Source organism: Anthonomus grandis, chromosome 16 (genome assembly GCF_022605725.1).
Source record: "Anthonomus grandis grandis chromosome 16, icAntGran1.3, whole genome shotgun sequence".
Lineage (NCBI taxonomy): Eukaryota > Metazoa > Arthropoda > Insecta > Coleoptera > Curculionidae > Anthonomus > Anthonomus grandis.
Genome location: NC_065561.1, coordinates 242,598 through 267,497, shown reverse-complemented (window position 1 = coordinate 267,497; position 24,900 = coordinate 242,598). Strand labels below are relative to the sequence as shown.

The following is a 24,900-nucleotide window of genomic DNA, read 5'->3' as shown; positions in this document are numbered from 1 at the left end:
AAAACTGATTTTTATTTTGATAAAAAACAGTGGCGTGCCATTTTTTAATGTAATAAAATTATATTTTGATCAATATCAACGGTTTAAAAAAAGGTAGACAATAAATTATTTTCACTTAATTATAGAGAAATGTATCCTCTTTTAAAATATATAAAAATTAATATACCATTACGTTTATTTAAAAAAAAAAACTCAAAAATGTGCTACCATTTGAGTTATCGCCATCTAGCGGCGACAGCAAAAGTCAAAAATTCAAAACCAAATAAGCATTTTGTAGTGCAAATTATGCTCTTTTATATGAGTCTAAGTCTGCTAAAATCGGTCAAAAGAAATGGGAGAAATCTTGGTTTATTTAAAAAAACAATTGAACTTGCCCCACCGCTTTATTTTGATAGATAGAATAAAACGTTTTAGACAAAAAATGTAGGGAAATGGTCAGTAAATATGAGAATGACATTACCGATATACTTTCATTAGACAAAATTCTATAAAAATCCCATTTTTCTACTTGGTGTTGGCTGTTACGCCCTCTAGCGGACGTTTGACAAACTCGAAAATAATTTCCAGCAATTTCTCTTGGCGACTTTTATCATGATTTTTTTTTCTTAAATCTATACGACCAATATCTTATGAGATATGGCCGCTCGCTACCCTTGAGTGATCACCCGGTACATAAAGAACACTATTAAAATAAATGTTTTTTACGTGTACAAAAATTAAAACAACAAAAAACAAAAACCACGATACAGTTAAAATTACATTCAGGTTTTTAACGGATTGTACATAAACAGGTTTCTGTTTCATTTTTGACCCCACCCAACAACCCTCCGCAATATTGAAGATATTGGGTCACAAACACGAAACTGAAAAAAAATATAATTAAAGTTGAATGAATGGAATGTACTTACATGTCAGTTAAGCCCAGAAGTTTTCCATAGTGGGTCTTAGACAGATTGGTCTAGATATCATTATCATAAATAGTGTGCGGTAGTACAAGTTGGTGATACAAATTATACTACAACAGTGAATTTTTGTTCGGATAAGGAAATTCACTTCACTGTTGTAGTATAATTTGTGCCACCAATTTATCACCAACTCGCACTACCGCACATCATTTACGATAATGACATCTAGACCGATCTGTCGCTAATACCACTCTGACAGGTTCGCATAATATTGATTTTAAAGTGAAGTTGACTGTAGGTTAACCTATTTTGACATAGTATTTCCCGCCATCTAAGAACCACAATAAAATGTAAACAAACCATAAAAGACACTAGCGTGCTCCCCTTTTTAAATACTGTTCGTCCTGTTTAGAGCTCTGTATAGTCTTTTCTAAGACTATAAGTGTTTCTAAATGTACTAACGTTCCTTATAATAATTTTCATACCATCAAATGTGTTCCCACTATGGAAAACTTCTGGGCTTAACTGACAAGTGAGTATATTCCATTCATTCACCTTAAACTATAATGTTTTTTTACGCATATAACACCTAACTCATTTTCAGTTAGCACTGACGATGGCTTACGCCGAAAACGCTCTGCTAAGCTTTAAAAAATAAATTGCTTTGAATACATCTATACTCTATTTCAGAAGTGTATAGAGCAATAAACTGGGGAATTCCGTTCTGTTTGGCTACATTTCGTGGTAGTTCATAGGCGCAGGTACTTATAATATTTATGAATTTAATTTTCACGGATTAAATGCCTTTATTTTGAAAGAGATTAAATACTAAATAAATACTTTTAATCCTTTTGTATAGGTACCTATCTTTTAACGCTTTGTAACATGCAAAAATGGGGTCAGGTAATATATACAGACTATAAATACTTTTAAATCATATTTTAAACGTTAGTAGTCACTGCTACGCTGTAGTGTAATCACAATATTATTATCCCAATATTTAAAAAATGGAGGTATTCAGTCCAACGAAAAGATGTACTAAAAATTCTCCACTATCGCTGAGTGAAAAAGTTATTATTTTAAATGTACATGATTGCATAAAACACGATTACCCTAGTTTTACTGTGCAAGAAATTGTTGAAAAATGTTCTCGAATGAGTGGAATTGGAAGGTCCACCATTTTCAAATTGTTGCGGGAAAGAAAAGTAGCAGGTCAAGTGGAATCTCCCAAGCAAAAGCCAGGACGACCTACAAAAGTCCTTGATGAAAATGCTAAATGTATAATTCGATGAAAAGTTCACTCTTTTTATTTTAAAAAGGAAATACCCACCCTAGACAAAATTTTAATGGAGCTTGGCCGAGATGACAGTATTCCGTTGATAAGTAGAAAACTTTTATGGAAAACTTTAAAAAATATGGATTTTGCCTGGGAAAAGCATAACCGCAAAGCACTCTTACTGGAGAGCGACGAAATTGTTTGTTGGAGACGACAATACTTGAGAAGTATCAAGCAGTACCGCAGGGAGCAAAAGAAAGTTTTTTATCTTGATGAGACGTGGATTAACGAAGGTTATATAGTCCAAAAAATGTGGCAAGACAAAATATAACCAGTGCTCGCCAAGCTTTCATAGAAGGCCTGTCTACGGGTATTAAAGTACCTTCGGGAAAAGGAAAAAGACTTATAATCACACATATTGGAAGCGAAGAGGGATCTTTAAAAGAAGGTCTGCTAACCTTTGAGTCGACTCGCACAGGAGATTACCATGAAGACATGAACTCAGACGTTTTCGAGGACTATTTTGGTGAAATGATAAAATTTCTTCCGGCTAATTCGGTGGTGGTTATGGATAACGCAAGCTATCATTCACGGCGAATAGAGAAGACGCCAACTTCAAGTTGGAGAAAGCAAGAAATTATCGATTGGCTGACTGCAAAAGGTATTGCGTTTGAAGCAAATTTGATAAAAAAAGAACTGCTGGCAATAGCAAACTTACACAAAACTCGTTTCATGAAATACGCCGTGGAAGATATAGCCGAAAAATATAATATAACTGTACTGCGCTTACCGCCATATCATTGCGAACTAGATCCTATAGAACTGATATGGGCGCAGGTAAAAGGATTTGTAGCAAGACAAAACACGACTTTTAAAATGAAAGATGTTAAGCTACTGTTTGATCAAGCCATTACGGAAGCGACACCAGAGAATTGGCGAAAAGCAGTCCAGCATGTAATTAAGCAAGAGGACAAAATGTGGGATCTTGACAACCTCATCGATCAGACAGTCGATCCTTTAATTATAATGTCAAGAGGTGATGACAGTTCGTCAGATGACGAAGAAGACTACAATCTATTATAATTTAAAATTGTTATACACTGTTCAAAAAGTGCCAGATCCAAAAGTGACATTTTCAACTGTTTTACTCTACATATTATGTTCAATAAATTTGTGAAAAAAATATATTATTCCATTTAAACAAAAGTAACTTTCTAAAATAAAATAGCATTTAAGTACTTTAATTATAAGGTAAAAAACAAGTCCCAGTTGCACGCCTTTGGCGAACCGTTTTCAATGTTTATCAGTGGGTAACAATGAGCAAAACTCATAAATTGACCCAAAACCGGGTGGCACTACCTGCAATCAACGAAAAGAAAGAATTTTACATTGAAACTAATACCCAACTAAGGTAGTGGCATAAAATATTGGTGGATCACCAGGTACCACTTTTGCATACCTAATGAGGTTTTATTGCTCTACACACTTCTGAAATAGAGTATAGTTTGATTAATTTGTTTTTTTAGACTTGGCATAATTACATTTTTTATTTGAAATATGCATTATGCAAACAGTTTTGCTTGAAAAGGATATACTTCAAAAATTTCCCTACAATTAACCCTTTTCGAGATATTTATATTTAAAGTTTTCAATGCGCTCAAAATAAAATTTAATTTTCCTACTTCAGCCTAAAATATTTGTTAAGTAGGTGCGTCATTGTCCTGTCAGTGTTCATGTCACTGTTAGGGCTTATGTTCTTATTAGTTACTTATATTTGTGGTTATGAAAAATCAAAATCAAACAATTAGTAACATTATCTATTACCTTTTATTATATTCTTATTGCTAGTTCTGCCAGTTATTGTTATTTATTATTACTTATTATGTGGAAGTTGGATTTTTGCATATGGGAATACATGAAATTAATGAACAATTCAAATTTTTTAAAAGCGGTTTTAGGAATAAGAATGTTAATAATTTTGCTTTGAAATTGTCATTTTTGCGCCTAGAATAACATATATCTATTTCTACTTTTTAATTTTAATCCAAAATCTAACATCAATAAGTTAAATTAATATTTTTATGTGTTAATTATAGCTGAAAATTTCCTCTTTTGAAAATGCGTGTAAACTTGACAACAGAGAATCGATGAATATGTGTTTTTTAAACACAATACCCCCCTTGCCCCTGTGCACATGTTGAACAAAGTTGTTTACTAATACTAGCAGTTCCATGTTCTAAGGAAAATTGTTTGTTGTTATTTTTTTTTAAGTTTATTTTCATATTGTTTTATCGTCATTATTTTATTTTATTTTATTTGAACATAATTGTTTAGCATAGTGTACTAGTATGTTTAAATGTTGGTCCTTTGGATGTAATTACCAAGTACTTAGTGTTTGGAAAGGTTTTGCAATAAATAAATAATAAAGCGTAAATAAGATCTACTATAAAAGTCTTAATATGGAAGTTACTTGGGGCACCTGATGTTTGCATTTTCGGTATCATTTTGCCAATATTACACTCGATGCATAGTCCTCTTAGATAAAAAAGCTTGCTTATTTTGTTGGCTGTCAATACCGATATTTTTTAATTTTAATTGAAAAATTCACAACTTGCTCATTCCCGGATCTTAATTTTTTATAGGGACCAAATCACCATCAAGGAATGATGCCGTACATTCAAAACAACTATGATACTCAGCCTATTATAATAAATACCGCAAACCCGCCGCCTTGCATCCAAAATTCGCAATATAGTAACCAGTTCAATCAAAATATAGCGCCACCTATGATGCAACAACAACCCGAATTTATGCCAACGAGCTTCCAAACCCAAGATATGAGGCAAGTTACTGTTCAGAACCACAGAAATAGTTTTCACAACAATGTGGGACAAAATAATCATGATAGTTTTTCGCCAAAGAGAAAAGTAAGTTGATTTATAGTTGACTAATGAACTTGACAGTCGGAAATTTTCTGCCTTAAAATAAAGAGGCATATGCATGGACAAATTAACATTAAAAAGAAATAATTAAAGAATTATAAAATATTTTATTATGTTCTGCTGGGCTTTCTCTATTTAACCTTATTCAGTATACTTCCAGTCATACGTATTATTTTATTGCATTGGATTTGAGACTGCAACTATTTATGATGTCGCACCCCCGCTAAAATAGTGTCACAACTCAAAAAATATTGTTTTGAGAAAATTGATTTTAAAGAATTAAATTCACTTGAAACCTTTATTTATCAGTTACTATGACAAAATACAAGTTAAATGTTATTTTAGTGTAAAGAAAAATATAATTAGTTTTATGTTACTGGTGCAGTGATTTATTAAAAGAAATAGTTTTTTGTAATTTTTAGTTTAAAAAAATATACCCCAATATTGTGACACTTTTTTAGAACAAAATACTATTTTGACTTTCAAATGAAACTAGTGAAATATAAAAAAAACACAATAAAGAACTTTAAAAAATATATTTTTTTATTACAAAGAGTTATAAAATACTGAATAACAACTCGGAATGTGATTATTATGTAACAAATTTAATAGATCTTTTTTCTTGTTCTCTTTAATGCTAAGTTCACTTTTGTAGGCATGTTGTAGAGTATGTGGTATATCAATTTTTTTTTCTTCCGCATAAATCTACTTGCTTAAAGTCTTCATCTTTATAGGTGTTTTATAGTAAAGAGTGGTCGGATTATCATGATTTAACTTAAAAACCTTTACTTCGGTAATCTTTAAGGATTTAAAGCCTGTCATACCTATCTCGTCTTACAGTGTTTTAAGTGAATAAAAATCCGGATGTCCGAGTTCATTTACATGATAGGGTTCTTTCCTTTTTTTTGCTGTACGAATAATTTGTGCATACTGACTAGGCACGTAGATAGGACCAGATCTTAAACTTTTCTTTACAGCCTTTTCAATAGTTGAATGAACAGAATCTCCTTCACTCTGACTATGCCCGCTTATTAGATATTTTTGAGTTATTGAGTGTATTTTTGGGTATTTGGACAGAGCATAAATATACGTCGCAACTAAAAATCTATTCTTCTGCTGCCCACAACAATTATCCGAAAAGAAAACGAAGTCAAGCCCATCTTCACTTTTAGAAGTGTCCAATTTTTTTTTTATAAAATCAAGCACACATAAACCAATCTTATCAGCTCCCCTATTTCCGTGCCCTTCATGCCAAAAGTAGCATTCCGTTAAACCTGTTTTTAATTCAGACACGGTAAAGTTATAACAGTTCAATTTTGATTTTAATAGAAAACGGACACGGTTCCTTGAGGAACAGGAAGAACTGCTTGCAGATCATAAACTGACACCACGTAATTGGGACTAGCTTTTTCCTTTTCTTGTTTTTTTTTCATTTCTTGATAAATCTTTTTCTTCTAAATGCAATAAATATTTGCTTTCCAACTTTTCTTTGGCATCCCCTGTGGCAATTTCATAAGCATTGCAGAATTCGCAACGATCTTTTCTGGGGATGAAAAAACTTATATTAAATTCAGTGTTAAAAATTTTTGAGAACATCACTAAATTTGCGTGAGGTAGATTATTGTCTTGATATTTTTGTTTGTAGTCATTAAATATATCGGTTAAATATTTTCCACTATCAATGTATTCCCTAGTAGTTTGCTTGCGAAGGTAATGACTCTCAATACGTGGAATCGAGCGAATATGCTCACGAACTCCTTCCTTAATCGATGCATCCACTTTTTTATGGCTTTTGTGTTTACCTCTTAAATCTACTTCTAGGAACCCTTTTTCAACTTTGTCGACGACTGTTCTTGTAATTCGGTTATTAATATCCAGCGTAGCCATAAAGAAAAATTTGCATACGCGGACTGGATCATCATTGACATAAAAATAAAATGCATTATTATGTTCTCTAGGTTTTTGAGGGCTGCTATACCTGTAGGCTGGTTTGACTGGCTTCATGCAATTGTGAATAAAACTTCTTTGCCTATTAATATCTCCCAGAGCCCAATATTTTTCGAAAATGTCTTATATTTTCATCTATTTTATTAGAGCATTTCAGCCGGCATTTATCACCACAAGGAGGTCTAATACTTCTGGCTTTTACATTTGTTTGAGATTCAGATCTTGAGGTGTATGCTTGACCTGAGTTCCGTAATTTCTTCGCTTTATTGCTTAACCATTCTTCTGTCAGTGCTACTCGCTTCTTTCCTCTTTTTTTAGACTTCAGAATTTGAGTATTTACTTCATGAGTACCTCCTGCTTGAGGAGCTGTATCTTGAGCGTTTGCACTTTGAATATTTGCAACTAAAGTGTTTGCTGTATGAGAGTCTAAAAGTTGAATTTCTGACACTTGAGTATTTTTTGCTTGATTTTCTGGTTCTTGATTACCTGCTTCTCGACTATTAACGAATTCAGTGTCTAATGCCTGGCCAACAACGTTTGAACTCGATAAAGAAACACTGCAACTTGAATTATTACTACAACCCGAACAGGAACTACTACTTGATCCAGAAGAGGACAAACTTGACGAACTAGAATCACTGCTATCATCAGATTTATAGTTAGGATCCTTCACGGAATCATCATCATTATCGCTAACCAAGTCCGACATTTGAGCATTGTTTTTCAGTTCTGGTGAAAACTCAATACGTGGAAATGAAGTGCAAGGTGTATTATTGTCAGCATCCTTAGCCGTATTATAATTTGTATTGCAATCAAAATTAGGTGCCGCATTTTCATCTTCGACGAACTGTATTTCAGGTATTTTTAAGATTTCGTATCCTAAAAATCAAAGAGGCATTATTATAGCTAAAATACAAAAGTTATTAGGACTATAAAACTAATAATTATCCGCTATCTGCATGTATCCGTAAACTAATAAAATACTTTGACAAGCAAAAAGGCTATGTAAAAGATTATTGTTAATTAAATTACAAGTTTTGATATGCGTTTACGCATATTACGCAAAATTTGTAACAAAAAAGTAAAAGATAGTTTATTTCACTTTAATGGTTTTTATTTTAATTTTATATTAAAAAGAGTTCAACAGCTTTATAGGTCACATATAACATATTAAAAGATGTTTTTTGAAAACTAAATGACATTGTTAGCCTTGTTTTTCAATGTTCTACTAAGACTTTATATTACTCTAATTGCATTTTTATATTCACTGGTGGATCCGCCGATTCCATCACACATCGACCAATCCGTTTTTATGTTGTATTGAATGATATGGATAACAATTTTTTATAAAACCGGATTGGTGATGTGGTGGTGTGCAATCGGTGGATCCATCAGTGAATATAAAAACGCACCCTCTTATTCAGACATGCAATTATTTATTATCAGCTGACCTCAATTCAATGCTTGATTTGGCTCTGATGCATTATGCTCTGGCTTCTTCTCCAATGCGAGGGATATAATTCTGCGTGCTCGTGAGCTCGACATTGCGTATTGGTAAGGTCACAAGTTTCTACAGAAAAAAAATTAGAAACACTAAATAAAAATTAAGTATAAAGAGTGTCCATCAAAAAAATATCTGTCAATAATTCAAAAAAAGTGTCATGTTTAAAAAAAAAACCAAGATTATTTTGAAATCGTTGGCATTAATTCTAAAAAACAGTCACATCTAAAAATTAGCGTAATTAAATTTAAATATTGGTACTTACGTTTTCAAAAAAACCGACACAACTCAAAATGCAATAGTATTTCAGGGAAAACAAAAACACTTTTTTAATTGAACTATCCGAAAAAATAGTCACAACACAAAATATAACAGTATTTTACTAATTATAAATATCAAATAAATCTAATAATTCTCTCAAAAACTGTCACAGTACGAAATGGGACTCTTTTCTGGATGAAACTCAATGCGCTCGCTGTTATAAAGTCAAAAGTAACACTGTTTTGGAATTCACGCTGCGCTGATGTTGGCAACAAAAAAGCGTCACATCGCCATCTCGCGGTAAATACTTGAAATATAGAAGTGACGCTTTTATGCAAGATAGAACGAAATATTTCAATATTTGTTGCATGTTTATCTCAATATTAACGGTTTTTGAGTTGTGACACTTTTTTAGCGAGGGTGCGATGTGTGTTTTTAATATTCATTGGTTGGTTTTTATATAGGTTGGAAATGGTACATTCTCTCAGAACAAAAAGCGGGTGCAGGAGAGATTGGGTGTCAAAATGCCACAAGTAAAGTCGAAAAATTTAGCATTTAAAACGGAGGATCGTCCTTCTGTCGTAACAGAAGTGAATAGAACCGAAATGACCACTGTTAAATTTACTGTAAGTTTATATACTGGTTGGGGAATCGATTATTACGCATAGACAGGCAAAATATGGCAACGCGCAGTTGTCAACGTTGTTTTTTAGTACGACGACGTTAAGTGTTTGACTTTTATTGATGAAGATCATTGTATGCTGTGTATTGCATAATAAAAATTCATATCACAAAAGGCATTTCAACAATTTTCTCTCGCAACTAAATTTGTTGGCCTACTAAATTCGTGTTTATGAATAGTCGTCTTAAGATAACCGCAACCAAAAACTCATTTGGGGACAATTTGGAGAGCTACGAGACCATTTAATATCGCCAGTCCCACTAATATGACGGTTAGGAAAAGTATTTGTTAAAAATTCTTATTGAAAATAGACCGATCCCTCATTTATGATCCCATTTAGAACTCATAAAGTCTAAACTATGGAGGATTTAAATGGCAGAAAGAATTTGGCTATCCTCAGTATTCAGGGTGTCCCATTAATAATGGTAAATATTTTAACAGCAGATTCCTCTCATAAAAATAATGAGGTTAGGTTAAATTTTCCTAGTCCGAAAATGAAATGCAACCAAGATACAGCGTGATAAACATTAAGTTTTTTTTTTAGTTTTGCTCATAACTTAAGCATTTGTTCTTAATGAAATTTGGTCTGTGGGAGTTTCTTTATATGCCAAATATAAAACTTTAAAATTTTTTTTAATCATCTCATAGAGGGCGTCACCAGCCTTATTTTAGTCTTTTTTAAACTCCATAACTTTTTTACACTTTGTATAATGTAATGTTTTATTATAAATTTCTATTCTGCAAGTGTTTTTCCTTAAAAAAGCTATACCTTAGAAATGTCGCTAGGATTTACCGTTTTTTACCGTTTACTCGAGATATTTGGACTTAAAACTTGCAATGCGCTCTAGAAAAAATGAATATTTTTCTACTTGAAAAAAGAAAAATAAGTAGGCTGTGTCTAACAAAAAAATGAAAACAAACAAAGTGTCACGATTTATGTTTTTTTTAGATAGCTCACGCGATTAGTTACTTTATTACCCTTTATTGCGTTATTTTTGTTAGTTATTAACAGTTCTGTTATTAATTATTTTTTGTTGCGTTAGTGTTAGTTCTTATTTATCACTTTAGGTTAAGATGCCTAGACATCAATATTTTTCTAATTCGAAAATGCGAGATATGGTTTGTGTTTATGCCCAAGCAAATTACAACGGTCTAAGATCTTGTCGACGTTATGCGCAATTGTATCCAAATAGGAGGCAGCCAGATTTTAAATTCTTTAAAAACGTTTACCAGAGACTTGGGGAAACGGGTTCATTCAGGCCAAAGCGAGATGTTGGGCGGCCAAATAGACGTAATGTGGATCAAGAAGAAGAAGTGTTAGTCCAGGTTGTTGAAGATCCAGAAATAAGTGTAAGGCGTATGGAGGCAAGAGCTGGAATTAGTAAGTCCTCAGTTTTAAGAATTTTTCATAGTGAGCGTCTTTATTCATACCATTTTACACCAGTACAAAATCTTTTGGAGACAGATCTTCCAGCGAGATTAGATTTCGCTCGCTATATCCAGGAACAACAAAATCAAGATCTATTAATTGATTTTTACCCGACGGGGAATTTTTAATTTTAGAAACAAACATTCATGGGATATTGCAAATCCAAGCCTCATTACTGAAAGACACTTTCAACACGAATTTAAAGATAATATTTGGTGTGGTGTTATAGACAATTTTTTTTAGGACCTTACGAGTTACCTCCAAATCTAAACGGTGAATTATATTTAAACTTTTTAGAAACAAAACTCATAGATTGATTTTTATGCAAGGTGGCGCTCCTGTGCATTTTGCTAGACCGGTGAGAGAATATCTTAATGCTAATATCAACTTGATAGGACGTAGAAGTCAAAGACCTTGGCCCCCAAGTCCTGATTTCAACCCATTGGATTTTTGCGTATGGGGATACATGAAAACAAATCCATTGTTTACGAAAATGAAATAAACACAAGGGAACAATTATTAGAAAAAATTCAAGCCGCTGCTGAGTCATTCGAAATGAGCAATTATTTTTTAAGATTCTGTGGTCTTTTAATAAAAGAATTTTAAAATGTCTTAAGACAAATGGAGGAACATTTACTGGCAAATATTGATAATTTTTATTTTTAAGTAATAATTTAGGTTTTATATTTTTATTTATCAATCATTTAAAATGTAGTAATAATTAAAATAGCAATTTAAATAGTTCAAAATATGGTTTTCATGGATGTCTTTAAAATCTTTAAATGTAAATATCTAGAAAAAGAGTAATCCTAGAGACATTTTTAAGATTCCTTTTTTAGAGATTTTTGGAGGAACACCCTGGTATACAGGGTGTGGTTAATACTAAACGTCTTAACTTTTGAGATATAGGGTGTTAAAGTTTAAAAAAAAAAACAGTTTTTTAAACTTAAACAATATTGTAGACATTTTTATGAAATTTGGTACATGTATTCTATGCATCAAGACGCATTTTTTGATGTGCAAAAAAATATCTTCTCTGCCAGTGGCGTCCCTACAGGTCTTTTATTGAATATTTTTAGTAAAAAATACTACGTCACTGCTTTTTCTTAAAATAAAAATTATTTTTAAAATCCTCAATCACTTTTTAGCAAATTTGATCTCTTGGCCTTTTTTCGCCCGACGCATAGTTTTCGCTTAAAAAAATAAAAACAATTTTACTTCCCTAAAAATCTGATGCGGTTTGAAAATGTTTGTTTGTCGATTGCAAGTAAATTAAGGGATCAGGTTTATTACAAGAAGTATATCATATACAAACAAATCTAGAAAAAAAAGGAAATACATTAACGTGTACGAAACAATAATTATACCAACCAAATAAGATATACAAATAAAAAAAACTCAATAATACAAATTCGCTCAAAACTATATAAGGATTTAAAAAATAAAATTTATTTAAAAAAATGCAGTGGTGTACTTTTTTTTAATTAAATAATATTTACGATAAATCCTTTACGGACGCCATTGGTAAAAATTTAACTTTTTTCTTTGTACGTCGAAAAATGCCCCTTAATGCGTAAAACACATCTGCAAATTAAAAAAAAATCTACATTGGTAGTAAGGTTATTTAAAAAAAAAAATCTCATTCACTTAAATGTATTTTATAAACGTCTTTAAATAGTATAATATTGTTTATTTAATATTGTATATTATTAACATGCAATAAACCTTCTTAGTAAACGTGAATAAAACATAAACATAATATTAAATTCCTCAACGTATATCACGCGGAGTTTTATGCGATATTTATAGTTGAAGTTCAACCAAAAATTTACATCTGGTGTAAATAAAAAATAAATGTTTATTTAACTATCGTGTGTTGCTTGGTTTGTATTTTTACTTCTTCTGAGAGTTTACTATCCACTTTGATATTAGCCGTCTGATTGCAGTATAAATTATTTATTATTCTAATATCTTTCATGTTTAAATTTTTATTTTTAAGCAGTTGAATGAAGTGGTTATGGTGATTAAATGCTTTGTTATAGTCTAGAAAACAGACATTGATTGATTTCCATGGTTGGTTGATTGATTTTTAATAGTCACTTAAAAGGGTATAAAAATTGAAGTATGGCCAATATACTGCAACCACGCATTGATTATTAACAAAACATATACTAAGCCATTACTAAACGAGCTATCGTTTAGTAATGGCTTACACAAAGATAGGTGAGTTAGATGCTGAGCTAAATTAGAATTTTAGACTTATTTATAAAGTCTTATAAGTTAATAATAAAATAATAATACAGTATTAATAAAATAATGTGTGTCTTTATAAATGTTTTATTATGGTCTGGAATCGATTTTATAATCTTATATAAAACTGTTAAACGAGTCTATTGAAATTAAATTATTTTATTAGAGTGGTCCCTTTTGAGCTTATGCATGTTGAAATTGTCGAAACAGTAAGATGCCAAGGCAGTTGTGCATATAGGTCTCCTGATGGACCCGTCATGCCCCACCGGGGCCATCGGTTACCAGAGCCCAATGGCCTTAGAAAAACCGATAAGGCTCTGGTCCGAAGGACTTAAAGTCACTCGGTGCACTGAACGTGTTACCCAAGTATTTGAACCTGGTGCGCGCGCGTAAGTGATGGGCACTCCCCGACCAAATGGTCAACGGTTTCATTCTCCTCACAACACCACCGGCATTCCGGGTTGTCCGCAATACCGATAGTATGGAGATGGCTTCTTAAGTGCCAGTGTCCGGTTACAAGACCTGTCACTAGCCGAATTTCGCGTCTTTTTAGGCGTAGTAGATTTTTTGGTGAGACAGGCAGATGTCCCACCTATGTGCGCTTTGGCCTGTCTCCTACCAGGGGACTCAGTCCATCTTCGGTGGGTCCACTTGTCCAGCAGACCATTCATTGACGCGACCGCTACGCATTTGGCGATACGAATTATGGATTCCGGCCCCATCGGCACATTCGCGGATCCCAGTCTGGCAAGAGAGTCCGCTTCCTCATGACCCTACGTGGCCAGGTATCCAGACGAGCTGGACCCTGCAGCCAACCTGCACCAGTTTTTTCAGGACTTTTATGCACTCTAATACAATCTTGGAGCTTACCTTTACGGCCGTGATAGCCTTAATGGCAGCTCTGCTGTCCGAGCATATTGATACGACTGTATTGCCGTGTGCGCAGCTTAGGATTTTCTGTCTGCATTTTAATACAGCGAATACTTCGGCCTGGAAGATAGTGGCGTGCTTCCCCAGCGAGTATGCCCTACTGGTATGTGGGATCCCACCACAAAGCCCTGATCCAGCTCTGTTATTATACTCTCATTCTGGAGCCATCTGTGTACCATATGGTCCCCCTATTTAGCAATGCAGGTCTGTTGGAATAGTGAAACTCCTCTCTGCCTGCAATATGCGTCACGAATCCCTCGCAGTCCACTGTGATTGGAGCAATGCAGTCAGAAGGAGAGGACATTCCTGTATGGTCCGTGACTAGATTTTTGCGTGACTGGTCTCGCCAGCACGTATCGTCGGTCCTCATTGCCTCGAATTGGACAACGAGGTCCAGAAGCGGAAGGCTCAGCAGAGTCTGTTGGCGCCGTTCGCATGGAACCCGTTATGCTGAGACATGCAAGACGTTGGACTCAATGTCTAGGAACGTACCCAGGCAGACCTTGCCACTATCCAGAGCACCCTCCACCTTCCTCACGAGGTGGTGTAGGGCCAGGTCCGTAAATTTGCCCGCCTGATAGGCGTATTGGTACACATGCAGTGGTTTTTTGACCAGGATGCTTTCCTTAAGGTACCGATCAATCAGCCTCTCCATCGCCTTCAGCATAAAGCTGGTAAGGCTGATAGGTCGGTATGATTTGGGATCTGTAAAATCGCATCGTCCGGGTTTCCGAATAAAGACGATTTTCACTTGACGCCATAACTTTGGGATTTAGCCCTGAGCAAGGGAGGTCCTGAATAGTCTGACTATGTGTGGGGTTAGTACTTCTAACCCGTTTTGCAAAAGGCATGGATGTAATCCATCCATGCCCGGAGATTTGAAGGGGGGGAATGTCTTGATTGCCCATTTCATCCTCTCGTAATTATTCTTCTAGCAGTCCCGTACTCTAAGTGAATCGGAGCCTGAAAGCTGCTAGGAGGATCGCGAGATGAGTTGAAGTCTGGGAAGTGAGTGTGCAGCATGACCTCCAGTGACTCCCGCTCATTGGTAGTAAAGCCGCCATCTGGAAGTGACAGCGACCCCAATTTAGTTCCAGGGCCCTTGGACAGTACTTTGCACAGGCGTGCCGTGGAGAGTGTGTTTTCAACACCTTTTAATCGTGCAATAATGGCAAAATCCGCGTTTACAGGCCTTCTAATACCAGATGTGATGAAAGATATACACATAAGACTAATCAAAGTGGAGGTTTTAGTATAAACGTTTGGGCCTGGATTAGTTTTAGAGGACCAGGCGTTTGTCAAATAGCGCGGGGAAGACTTAATGCCTTAGGATATTGCAATATCCTGAACAATGTTCATCCATCCGGTTGGTGTCGTCTATGGGCAAGATTTTATCTTCCAACATTATAATGCTCCTATACATACCCGTATATAGCCCGTATAGTTCAAAAACTATCTAGACGAAAGACGAATTCAAGTTACCGTGGCCCTCGAAATGCCCTGATATCAACCCAATTGGAAACGTTTGGGGTAAAATGGCAAAATATATGTATAAAGATAACTTTAGGCCTAGAAATCAGAATGAATTACGCCTAAAGATAGATGACGCATGGGACCAAACAACCGAATATACCAGAAACTTAATTTTAAGTATGCCACGACGTTTGCAACCTGTAATTGATAACGACGGTGCGCTTACTAAGTATTAATAATTTTTTATTCCATATTATCAAAAAAGATATTAGTTATAAAATGTGTTAATAATAAAAATAAATATCGAAAAATAAAAATGTTTTGTATCAATATTATTATTTAAATATGTAATTATTAGGACTCCGAAAATTCATAATGCGTAAATCTGCATACCATACACAAGGAATGCGATTTACTATAATAGACTAGGAGACAATTCCCTACCTAAATTTTAGTGTCCCAGTTTTTTTTCGACACGGTGGTGCTTTGCCGGCATGTCCGCAAGATCACCGACTAGTTCCTCTCGAAAGTGGTCCCAGTCAGTGCACCTCGGATTTCTGTAGGCTGAGATATCGCACCGAGCCTGCTACTTTAATTCAAAAAGAATGTGCCTGTGGTCCGACATTATGACCTCAAAGGACACCCTTCATGAGCTGAAAAGGTTCACAGTACTAGGTGAACAGATAGTAAGGTCAATAATTGATTGGCCCCTATTGCAGTAGAAAGTTGGGACACTGCCTCGGTTGAGTAGTTCTAGGCCATTTGAGCACAGGAAGTCAACCAGGGAGCGGCCCCTTGGGTGCTCATTTCCGCATCCCCAAAGGCCGTGATGTGAATTCGAATCGCAGCCCATAGAAGCGGGAGACCCAAGTCTTCACAGTATTTGACCACCGCAGTGACGGACTTGATTCAATTTTGATGGGAAAGTAGGCAGAGCAGACTACCAGATCCTTTCCCGTGTCCATTGACAGTTTGACGGCTACTAGGTCCCTTGCACAGAGACCTGAGAGGAGAAAGATTCGCACATTCCTAGTAAGGATGCATGCGCGGGGATTCTCACAAGGTACATGTTTATGTAGTGTGCCTTTAGTTAAACCCCAGGCCTTTTACAGAGCCCTGGTGAGTCTAGGGTTCCTGTAATGCGACTTTTGCACAGAACAACGGTGGACGCTCTTCCATGCTGTAGATTTGCCTGCAGAAATGTTAAGGGCATACTGTAAGGTGTCGGGCTGGCTGACTTGAAGCTGGAAGGGTCATCGTTTACGGATTGCCCTGGCCCCTCGGAAACTGCGGTGTCGGCAGTAGTAGTGGCCTTTTCTAAGTCGGCGGCCGAGGGCCCAGGGGCCACTGTGGAAGTAGAGAAAGCGGCTGATGACACCAGGGTGTCATCAGCCGCTTTCTTGCTCTTGATGAGGAAGACAGAGGCTCTAGTGATGCTATAAAATAGCGAGCCCTCTCTCTCCCCTATCGTTTTGGCCAATCCCTCATCCACCCCCACCACCAGCCTGAGGTTCTTATCCTTTTCCTTGCGCTCCCACACTCTCCAGTGGGAGCACGGGAGGCCAGGATTTTGAAGCTTCAGAAGCCTCAGGGTGTCCTCGTCAGACTTATGCCTAATACCCGGAATCCGTAAGATGGCTCGACGTAAGCGAAGCATGGAGGGATCCACTGTTGCCAGCGTGACTCTTTCCCAAGGGGAAAGACTTGGGAGTGCCCGACGGAGCCACTCCAGACTTTCCTGGTTCGCGACCGTTAGCAGGTATCCAAATTCCTACCATTCCGATTCCGACACATTCGATTCGTCGCAGAAAAGTCATACCACCATACCGTTAAATTCTCAATATTTACGTTAAATTTTGTCTTGACGTTGACAGTGTGAATTGGATTAAGTAAGAGCCACATGTTGACAGTTGACCGGCCGTTTCCAAGCTCGCGTATTAAGGTTGCTATCGTATCGGTTACTATTAATATCGTTCCGTTTTATTTTATTTTGAAACTGTTGTTTGGGCCCATCTTTCTTCGTGTTTTGTGGGGCAAGTAATATTCGGGTCCGTGATATTATAATTACTATCCCTATATTAACAGAGCAGGAATAAATGTTGACCGATTGATTAATTTTGCTTTGCTTGATTGGTGTTGAGTTTGTGGGTTTGCTTCATGAATGTCCGTAACCGCTTGTATAAAAACACCATAACCTCATCCCTTTAATCATACGTGCCGAATTTTCCGGTACATTTTCTAAATAACTGCCTGTGCTAAATTATAGAAATTGGTAATGGGGGATTGTTAAGATTTTAGGGAAACATTTGTTCGTTTATTTTTAGCAACCAAACCTATTACCGTATTTTTAAATAATAAAGATTAATAGAAATAAGATTTCGTAATAACTGTACAGTCATTTTAATTATCTTGGATACATTCGAAATAAGGGAAACTGGTCTAAAATTATTTACATCATCCAAAGATCCCGATTTATGAAGTGGTATGACAGTGCCCATTTTTAAAACGTCCGAAAAAACACCTGTACTAAAGCATAAATTTGTTATTAGACATATAGGCTGTAAAATATACGAGGTTTGTCCGGAAAGTACGTATAAAATGTTCGTGGCGTCGTATCTACGCGTAAGGGAGGGGCGGCCCGGCGGTTTCCTCTCTCTATACCATCCACTGAACGCTCAGTTCGAGCCAGAGCGCTCTGTGAGTTATAGCGAATTTACGTTTACTCGTTTAAAGTAACCCTTTTCTACCTGCCGTCGGCATGGAGCTCTCTCTGATTGAGGAACATCGGATTGTATGGAGGCAGAGAACAGGGACGAGTTTCTTGATAGGGTCATCACTGGAGATGAATCATGGCTCTACGAATTCGACGTGGAGCTGAAATCTCAAAGCAAGGAGTGGAAGCAAGCAGGAGATCCGAGAACAAGAAAGTCGCGAAAATCAAGGTCCAATGTGAAAACAATATTGATTGTTTTCTTTGATTCTCGGGGCATTGTTCACCAGAAATTTATTCCTCCCGGCCAGACAGTGAACGGGAATTACTACGTTGAAATTTTGCGTCGTCTCAGAGCTCATGTGGCTCGAGTTCGGCCGGATTTGGCTCAAGGGGGCAAGTGGATCCTTCATCACGACAACGCGCCTGCACACACATCTCTCGTTGTGCGTGAGTTTTTGACTAGGAGCTCAATCATTGTGACAGAACACCCGCCTTATTCACCCGATTTAGCCCCTTGTGACTTTTTTTTCTATTCCCCAAATGCAAAATGGTGCTTCGGGGGCGGAACTTGGGTGATGTGGAAGCCATCAAGTCCGAAACGACACGGCAATTAAAGAGCCTAACACCTGAAGACTTCCAGCGATCATACCAACAGTGGAAACGGCGTTGGCAAAAGTGCATTTTGTCTCAGGGGGAGTACTTTGAAGGAACTTTGAACCATATTAAAATTTCTGAATAATTGTAAAATAAAAATATTATTCCACTTTTATACATATTTTCCGAACAAATTTCGTACTTGGATATTTTTTCAAAGTCTCTGATTGAAGGTTGTCATGCCCTGGTGCTTTATTATTTTTTAGTTAGTATACAGGGTGGCCATTTGAAAACGAAACAGAGACTATTTTGGGTCCCTCAGAATATTTGCGAAAAAATCCTCGGACCCGTCAATTTTTGATTCAAGAGGGAAACATTTTTTTGCTGGTTTCGCCTTCCTGAGGGCAAAGCCCTAGCGGGGGTGACAAGGGCCCCCAAAATTTTAAATGGAACGGGGGGTCCAGTGATACCTTATTTTAAAGGTATTTTTATGTGGATTATAACCCTAAAGTTTTAAATCGTTACTATTTGCCTAGTCGATACAGGGGCTAATAAAAGTTACAAAAACATGTCAACATTTTTTATGAAAAAAAATGCTTATAAATTTAGCAGTTAAATAAATACAAAAAATTTTGTTCTCCTACATTGTGAACCGTACTTTCTGTTGTTTTTTTTTAATACCCGTAGGTATCTATGCCAATTCTGCAAGGGAACTCTTGGTTATTGTTGAGACTGTTATTATAGCAACATTTTGAAGTTTAATAGTGGTTGTCAATTACTGCTGTCAGATCATAGTGTGTCAAACAAATTTCAATAGCTCTTTAACATTAGTTAGTTGCAACATTGGGTGTGATAATGGTTTATTCACTTGCTGAAAGAGTTGAAATAATTTCTCTTTTCTTTGCGAACAATGAAAATGCTAATAGAACTGCCCACGTCTTTAACACACTACAACACCCTAATCGACAGGTCCATCGCAAGTACATTTTGGAATTGGTTCAAAAATTTAGGGAATCTGGGTCTGTGGCTAATAAAAAGCGCAAAATGGATAATCCAGTGGTGAATGAAGCTTCAGAAGTAGCTATTTTAGGCCATATTGTGCAAGATCCTACACTGAGCACAAGGAAGTTATCAACCGTGTCTGGTATTAAGAGAAGCAGCATTCAGAAGATATTAAAAAAAAAACAAGTTTCATCCGTACAAAATGCATCTCTTACAAGAACTAAACGAAGACGATTTTGATAGGCGAGTACAATTTTGGGAAACTATATCTGAACAAGCCGCCAATGATCCACACTTTCTATTTAATGTATGTTTTTCTGATGAATGCTCGTTTTTCCTAAACGGTACTGTGAATCGTCACAACTGTCGCTATTGGGCTGATTCAAATCCCAGAATATTTCGTGAGGTGCATACACAACATCCTGAAAAATTAAATGTTTAGGCTGGCATTTTTGGTAAACATATCGTAGGCCCCTTTTTTTTACCTGGCAATTTAACAGGAGAGATGTACCTGGTGTTATTAGAAAATACAATTCATCCAGCATTAGTGGAGATACTAGAAAATAACAACAGGTACTTGGAAAATCGTCTAGTATTTCAGCAAGATGGGGCGCAGTGGGGTGCTATGCTGCAAGGGTTCGTCAATATTTGGACTAAACGTTTCCAGGACAATGGATTGGAAGAAGAGGAGCTATTGAATGGCCCCCTCGTTTCCCGGACTTAAACCCCTTAGATTTTTTTTATGGGGCCATTTAAAAACTGAAATTTATGCTAGTCAGCCAACATCGCCAGCCTATTTGCGACAAAAAATAATTGATGAATGTCGTCAAATCACCCCAGAAATTTTGCAAAATGTACGGGAAAGGTTTGAACAAAATCTGTATTATTGTATGGAAGTCGAAGGCCAACATTTTGAACATTTTCTTGATTGATTTTATCTTTAAGCCCTTTATTTAAAATTATACTTTTTAAAAATTTTTTGTAACTTTTATTAGCCCCTTTATAGACTAGGCAAATAGTAATGATTTAAAACTTTAGGGTTATAATCCACATAAAAATACCTTCAAAATAAGGTATCACTCGGCCCCTCGTTTCATTTAAAATTTTGGGGGCCCTTGTCACCTCCGCTAGGGCTTTGCCTTCAGGAGGGCGAAACTAGCAAAAAAATTTTTCCCCCTTGAATCAAAAATTGACGGGTCCGAGGATTTTTTCGCAAATGTTCTGAGGGACCCAAAATAGGCTCTGTTTCGTTTTCAAATGGCCATCCTGTATAGTTTTTTCAACTTCTTGCTGATCGGTCAAAAACAGCTACATAGGCTCTGTCACAAATGTATCCTCAACTAAACTCTCTTGGCAATTAAATTTTGAGGCTAATGTTGGTCCTATGTTACTAAAGAAGTCATTAAAATATTCTGACAGTGCCTTATTTTCAGAAATGATATCGTCATTCTCGCTTTTTAAATTTGTTATCTGCCTTTGCTCCGTGTTCTTTCTGCGACACAAACGATCAACATTTTTCCATAGGATCTTACTATTATTTTTACTTTTATTTATTTGTGAAGATATATATTCTTTTTTGGCATTTTTTATGTCGCGATTAACCAGATTATTGCACCTTTTGTATTCTGCTTTTAGCTTCTCATTATTGTTGTATACATTTTTTAAAAGGATCGTTTTTATTATTTATCGCCATAAGTAACTTTTTATCAAGCCAAACTTGCTTACCACTGTTTACCATTTTGCCTTTGCTTATCATTTGTTCTTGTTCGATTTATTGTATGCGTGTTTTTTTCTATATAATATTTTAATTTATTGATAAAATTATCTTAAATAATAACGTAATATATTAACATGGTTATTACAAGGGAAAAAAGGCCATGTTTACTTGCTCTAAATCCATTTGCAACTGGTCATAATTTATAATATACAATAATACTGATTTATTGTACTCCAAAATCAATACTATTGGGTAGTGATCAGTGATGTAATTAAATATATAAGATTTGACATTTCTAAAAAAAAATGTGCACAATTTAACAAAATAATGGTCGATACATGTTCCTGACATAGGTCTTGTAATTTCATTAATGTAAGATAAGAATCCAAAAAAAGAGAGAATGTTCTTGTATTGAATGTCATGTATTGTGCAAAATAAAAACAGAAAATTGTTTTGAACAATGCGTAATCTTCAATTCCTCAACCTGTATAACTAAATTAAAACTAATCGCAATTATTTATATCTTTACAATTGATCCCAATTATTAGGACGATGATACAGCTACAGCCGACCTTCGCCGAAAAATTGAAGAACAAAAGAGAAAGCGGGAGGAGATTTTAAAATGGAAAGAGGCAAGACGACTAGAACAACTTAAGCAAGTCGAAACAGAGCATAATGATGAAGCACATACTGAAGACATTAGGCCAGTTCAAAGACTGATTCAGGGTCAAACGCGTGAACGGGTAAGTTTTTCTTTTGTTTAACAATAATCGATAATAAATCTTGTAAAGTAAAATTATTCACCATCATATTTGGACCGCTTTCTGTATAAAGGAACCAACCCACCTAATCACATAACTGAGAAAAATTGGGAAAACTTCTGTATTCAAATAAAAATTCTAGGTTAAAGTTAATTTCTTACTGACTTATTTTATGCTTAGATATGTTTTTTATTTACTTTAATTAAGTTCTGTGGGTTGCTTAAGTTTTTTTTATAATATGGCAGAAAATAATTGTTTTTGTGGGTTGTTTCTTTTTTGGAAAATAATAAAACCATATGTTAATGAAATATTTATATTAATTATTCTTAAGAATACATCTTATAATTGCCACAAATAATTTTGGTTAATTACTATCTGTTTCCTCTAAATCAAAATCGACAAACCCACTAAACCCATCTACTTCATCTATATCTTTGCTACCATTAAGGTTTTTATAAAAATATTTGCAATCTTGTGGTATAAGATGTAATACAGATTTTATATCTTGTAGTTTTGGAGCAGAAATTTCCTTACCATTTGCCCATATAGGTAGAAAAAAATCTTTAAAGGTATTGGTGTTAGGCCTTCCAACTTGCCTTTTTTTATATCTCTATAGCAGAGAGGTAAACAATGGTATGTCCATAAAAGGAATATTTAAAGTAATAAGGAAAATAAGTTGTTACGTTAATTCACTTTAAGATATGAGTGGTTATTCTACATTGTACGAAAGTGTAATTGGGGTATTTAACTTATCGTTATGAAGGTTTTTATTAACCACTATTTTTAATTTATTTGAATTTGTATTTTAATTTTAATTTAGAAACTGTATCTTAATTTTGGACGACTTTTTACCCCTATTTGAAAAAAACAGGTAATCATAAAAATTTAAGCTTTATGTTGCACAACCAATTTTATTTCTTTAGGTTAACATTATTAATGTACATAAATTTTTTTTTAAAAATTTATTAAACAAATAAATTCGGATTCATAGAAGATAAAAAATCAATGTTGGCCTTTTGCTTTAGAAATCTGAAGATTTTTAAAAAAATTATGAAATTGCTTAGGAACCCACTACAAACTTTTCATAAAAAAATCATGTTTTTTTCTTTGTTATTCCCTTTAAGTTACTGCGGCAGACTAGGCAATTCATTGGGCAGTGGCATTGGATTTCGAACAGATCTGGTCACATTTAAAGTTTTAAACTCTTCATCGTTAAATTTCAGTTTGTAAAATATAGTGCTAGGATGATCAGCTTTAATTTGAAAATATACAACTTTAGATATCAAAAAGTCTTGCTTTTCAGTATTTTTCTTCTTATTAATAAAAGGAGAGTTAGGTTGACTATACAAATAGTCAACATGTTTAAAATCAGAAATATCTAGTTTTATAACAGTTGCGCCTGTGGATCTTATTAATTGTTGCCAGTCCCAAGGAGTACATATTTTCATGGTTGGTTGCTTTTTTGAAGTCCGTTCAATAAGAGCGTGTACGTGATCAGCTTCCATGTGTGTATGACCCCTCAGTAAAAATTTGTGTTCAATAATTTTCAAGTTTGGACAAATTTTTAGTAGCCACAGATAACTGAGCATCATAATAATATTGCGGTTCTGGCTGGGGCAGTTGTCGGACCAAATAATTAAGTGTTCTATAGTAGATCCAGCAAGAACCCTTACTGCCCATTTAATTAGTACTGATGCGATTTCGTTGCCCCCTCTCCCAGCTTCGGATTCATCCCATACTAAGCAGTATGACAAATTATTTGTTGAGTCATAAATAGTCAGGTTTAAAGTCCACAGCTTTAAGTAATAGAAGCTTTGATTATTTGAAAGGTACGGGGTGGGAAGACATTTTTGAAGATCTAGCATTATAACCTTAATGCTGTCACTTGAATTCTTGCTCCGTTCTTTGTCATTTTTTTTGATTTTGTATCGCGAATCTGCTTCCTTCAAATGATTTTCATATTCTTCGTGGATAACTGTTTTTTCACTACTTTGGGAGTCTTTAAGTCTTAAAATAAAGCTGTCACATTTATCGCAAGTATCAGCTGAAGGTTTTTTAAACGACAAATTAAATTCTGTATTAAAACATTTTTTATATATCCAAAGCTTCGCTATTTGATGTTTGGGAATGTGGTCCTCTTCACATTTAGCTAAATATAACTTGTACATTTTTTCTCTGCTTAGTTCTGGCCCTAAATATTGTCTTTTACTTTTTTCACGAGAATAATGGCTTTCGTAGGATGGAAAGGATTTTATATGTGCTCTTACTCCATTAAGAACTTCCTCTGGTAGTTTTTTGGGTGGCACATGTCACCCTCTCATGTCCCTCGAAACAAAGCCACAGGCAGTGTATTTTTTTAAAGCATTTCGAACAACGATTTCCGAAATTCCCAAAGTGTTTAAAAAATAGGTTTTACATACATCAATCTTTTTAGTTAAACCTTCCGACTGCACATCAAAAAAGTAGTTAATAGTTTGTTTTTTGCCAATTTTACTGTTGTCTTTGGGTCTGCGACGT

At 35.2% G+C, this 24,900-nt stretch overlaps 1 protein-coding gene across 4 annotated transcripts in view; it reads left to right on the top strand.

The window, feature by feature from the left end:
• Positions 1–24,900, top strand: part of LOC126745700 (RNA-binding protein 33-like) — a 120,205-nt gene that overhangs the window by 37,347 nt on the left and 57,958 nt on the right. For all 4 annotated transcript variants that reach the window (XM_050453671.1, XM_050453670.1, XM_050453673.1 and 1 more), the window contains 3 exons: positions 4,824–5,108; positions 9,297–9,458; positions 22,171–22,365. In XM_050453671.1, the coding sequence (XP_050309628.1) occupies positions 4,824–5,108; positions 9,297–9,458; positions 22,171–22,365 (642 nt within the window). The remainder of the gene's footprint in view (positions 1–4,823; positions 5,109–9,296; positions 9,459–22,170; positions 22,366–24,900) is intronic.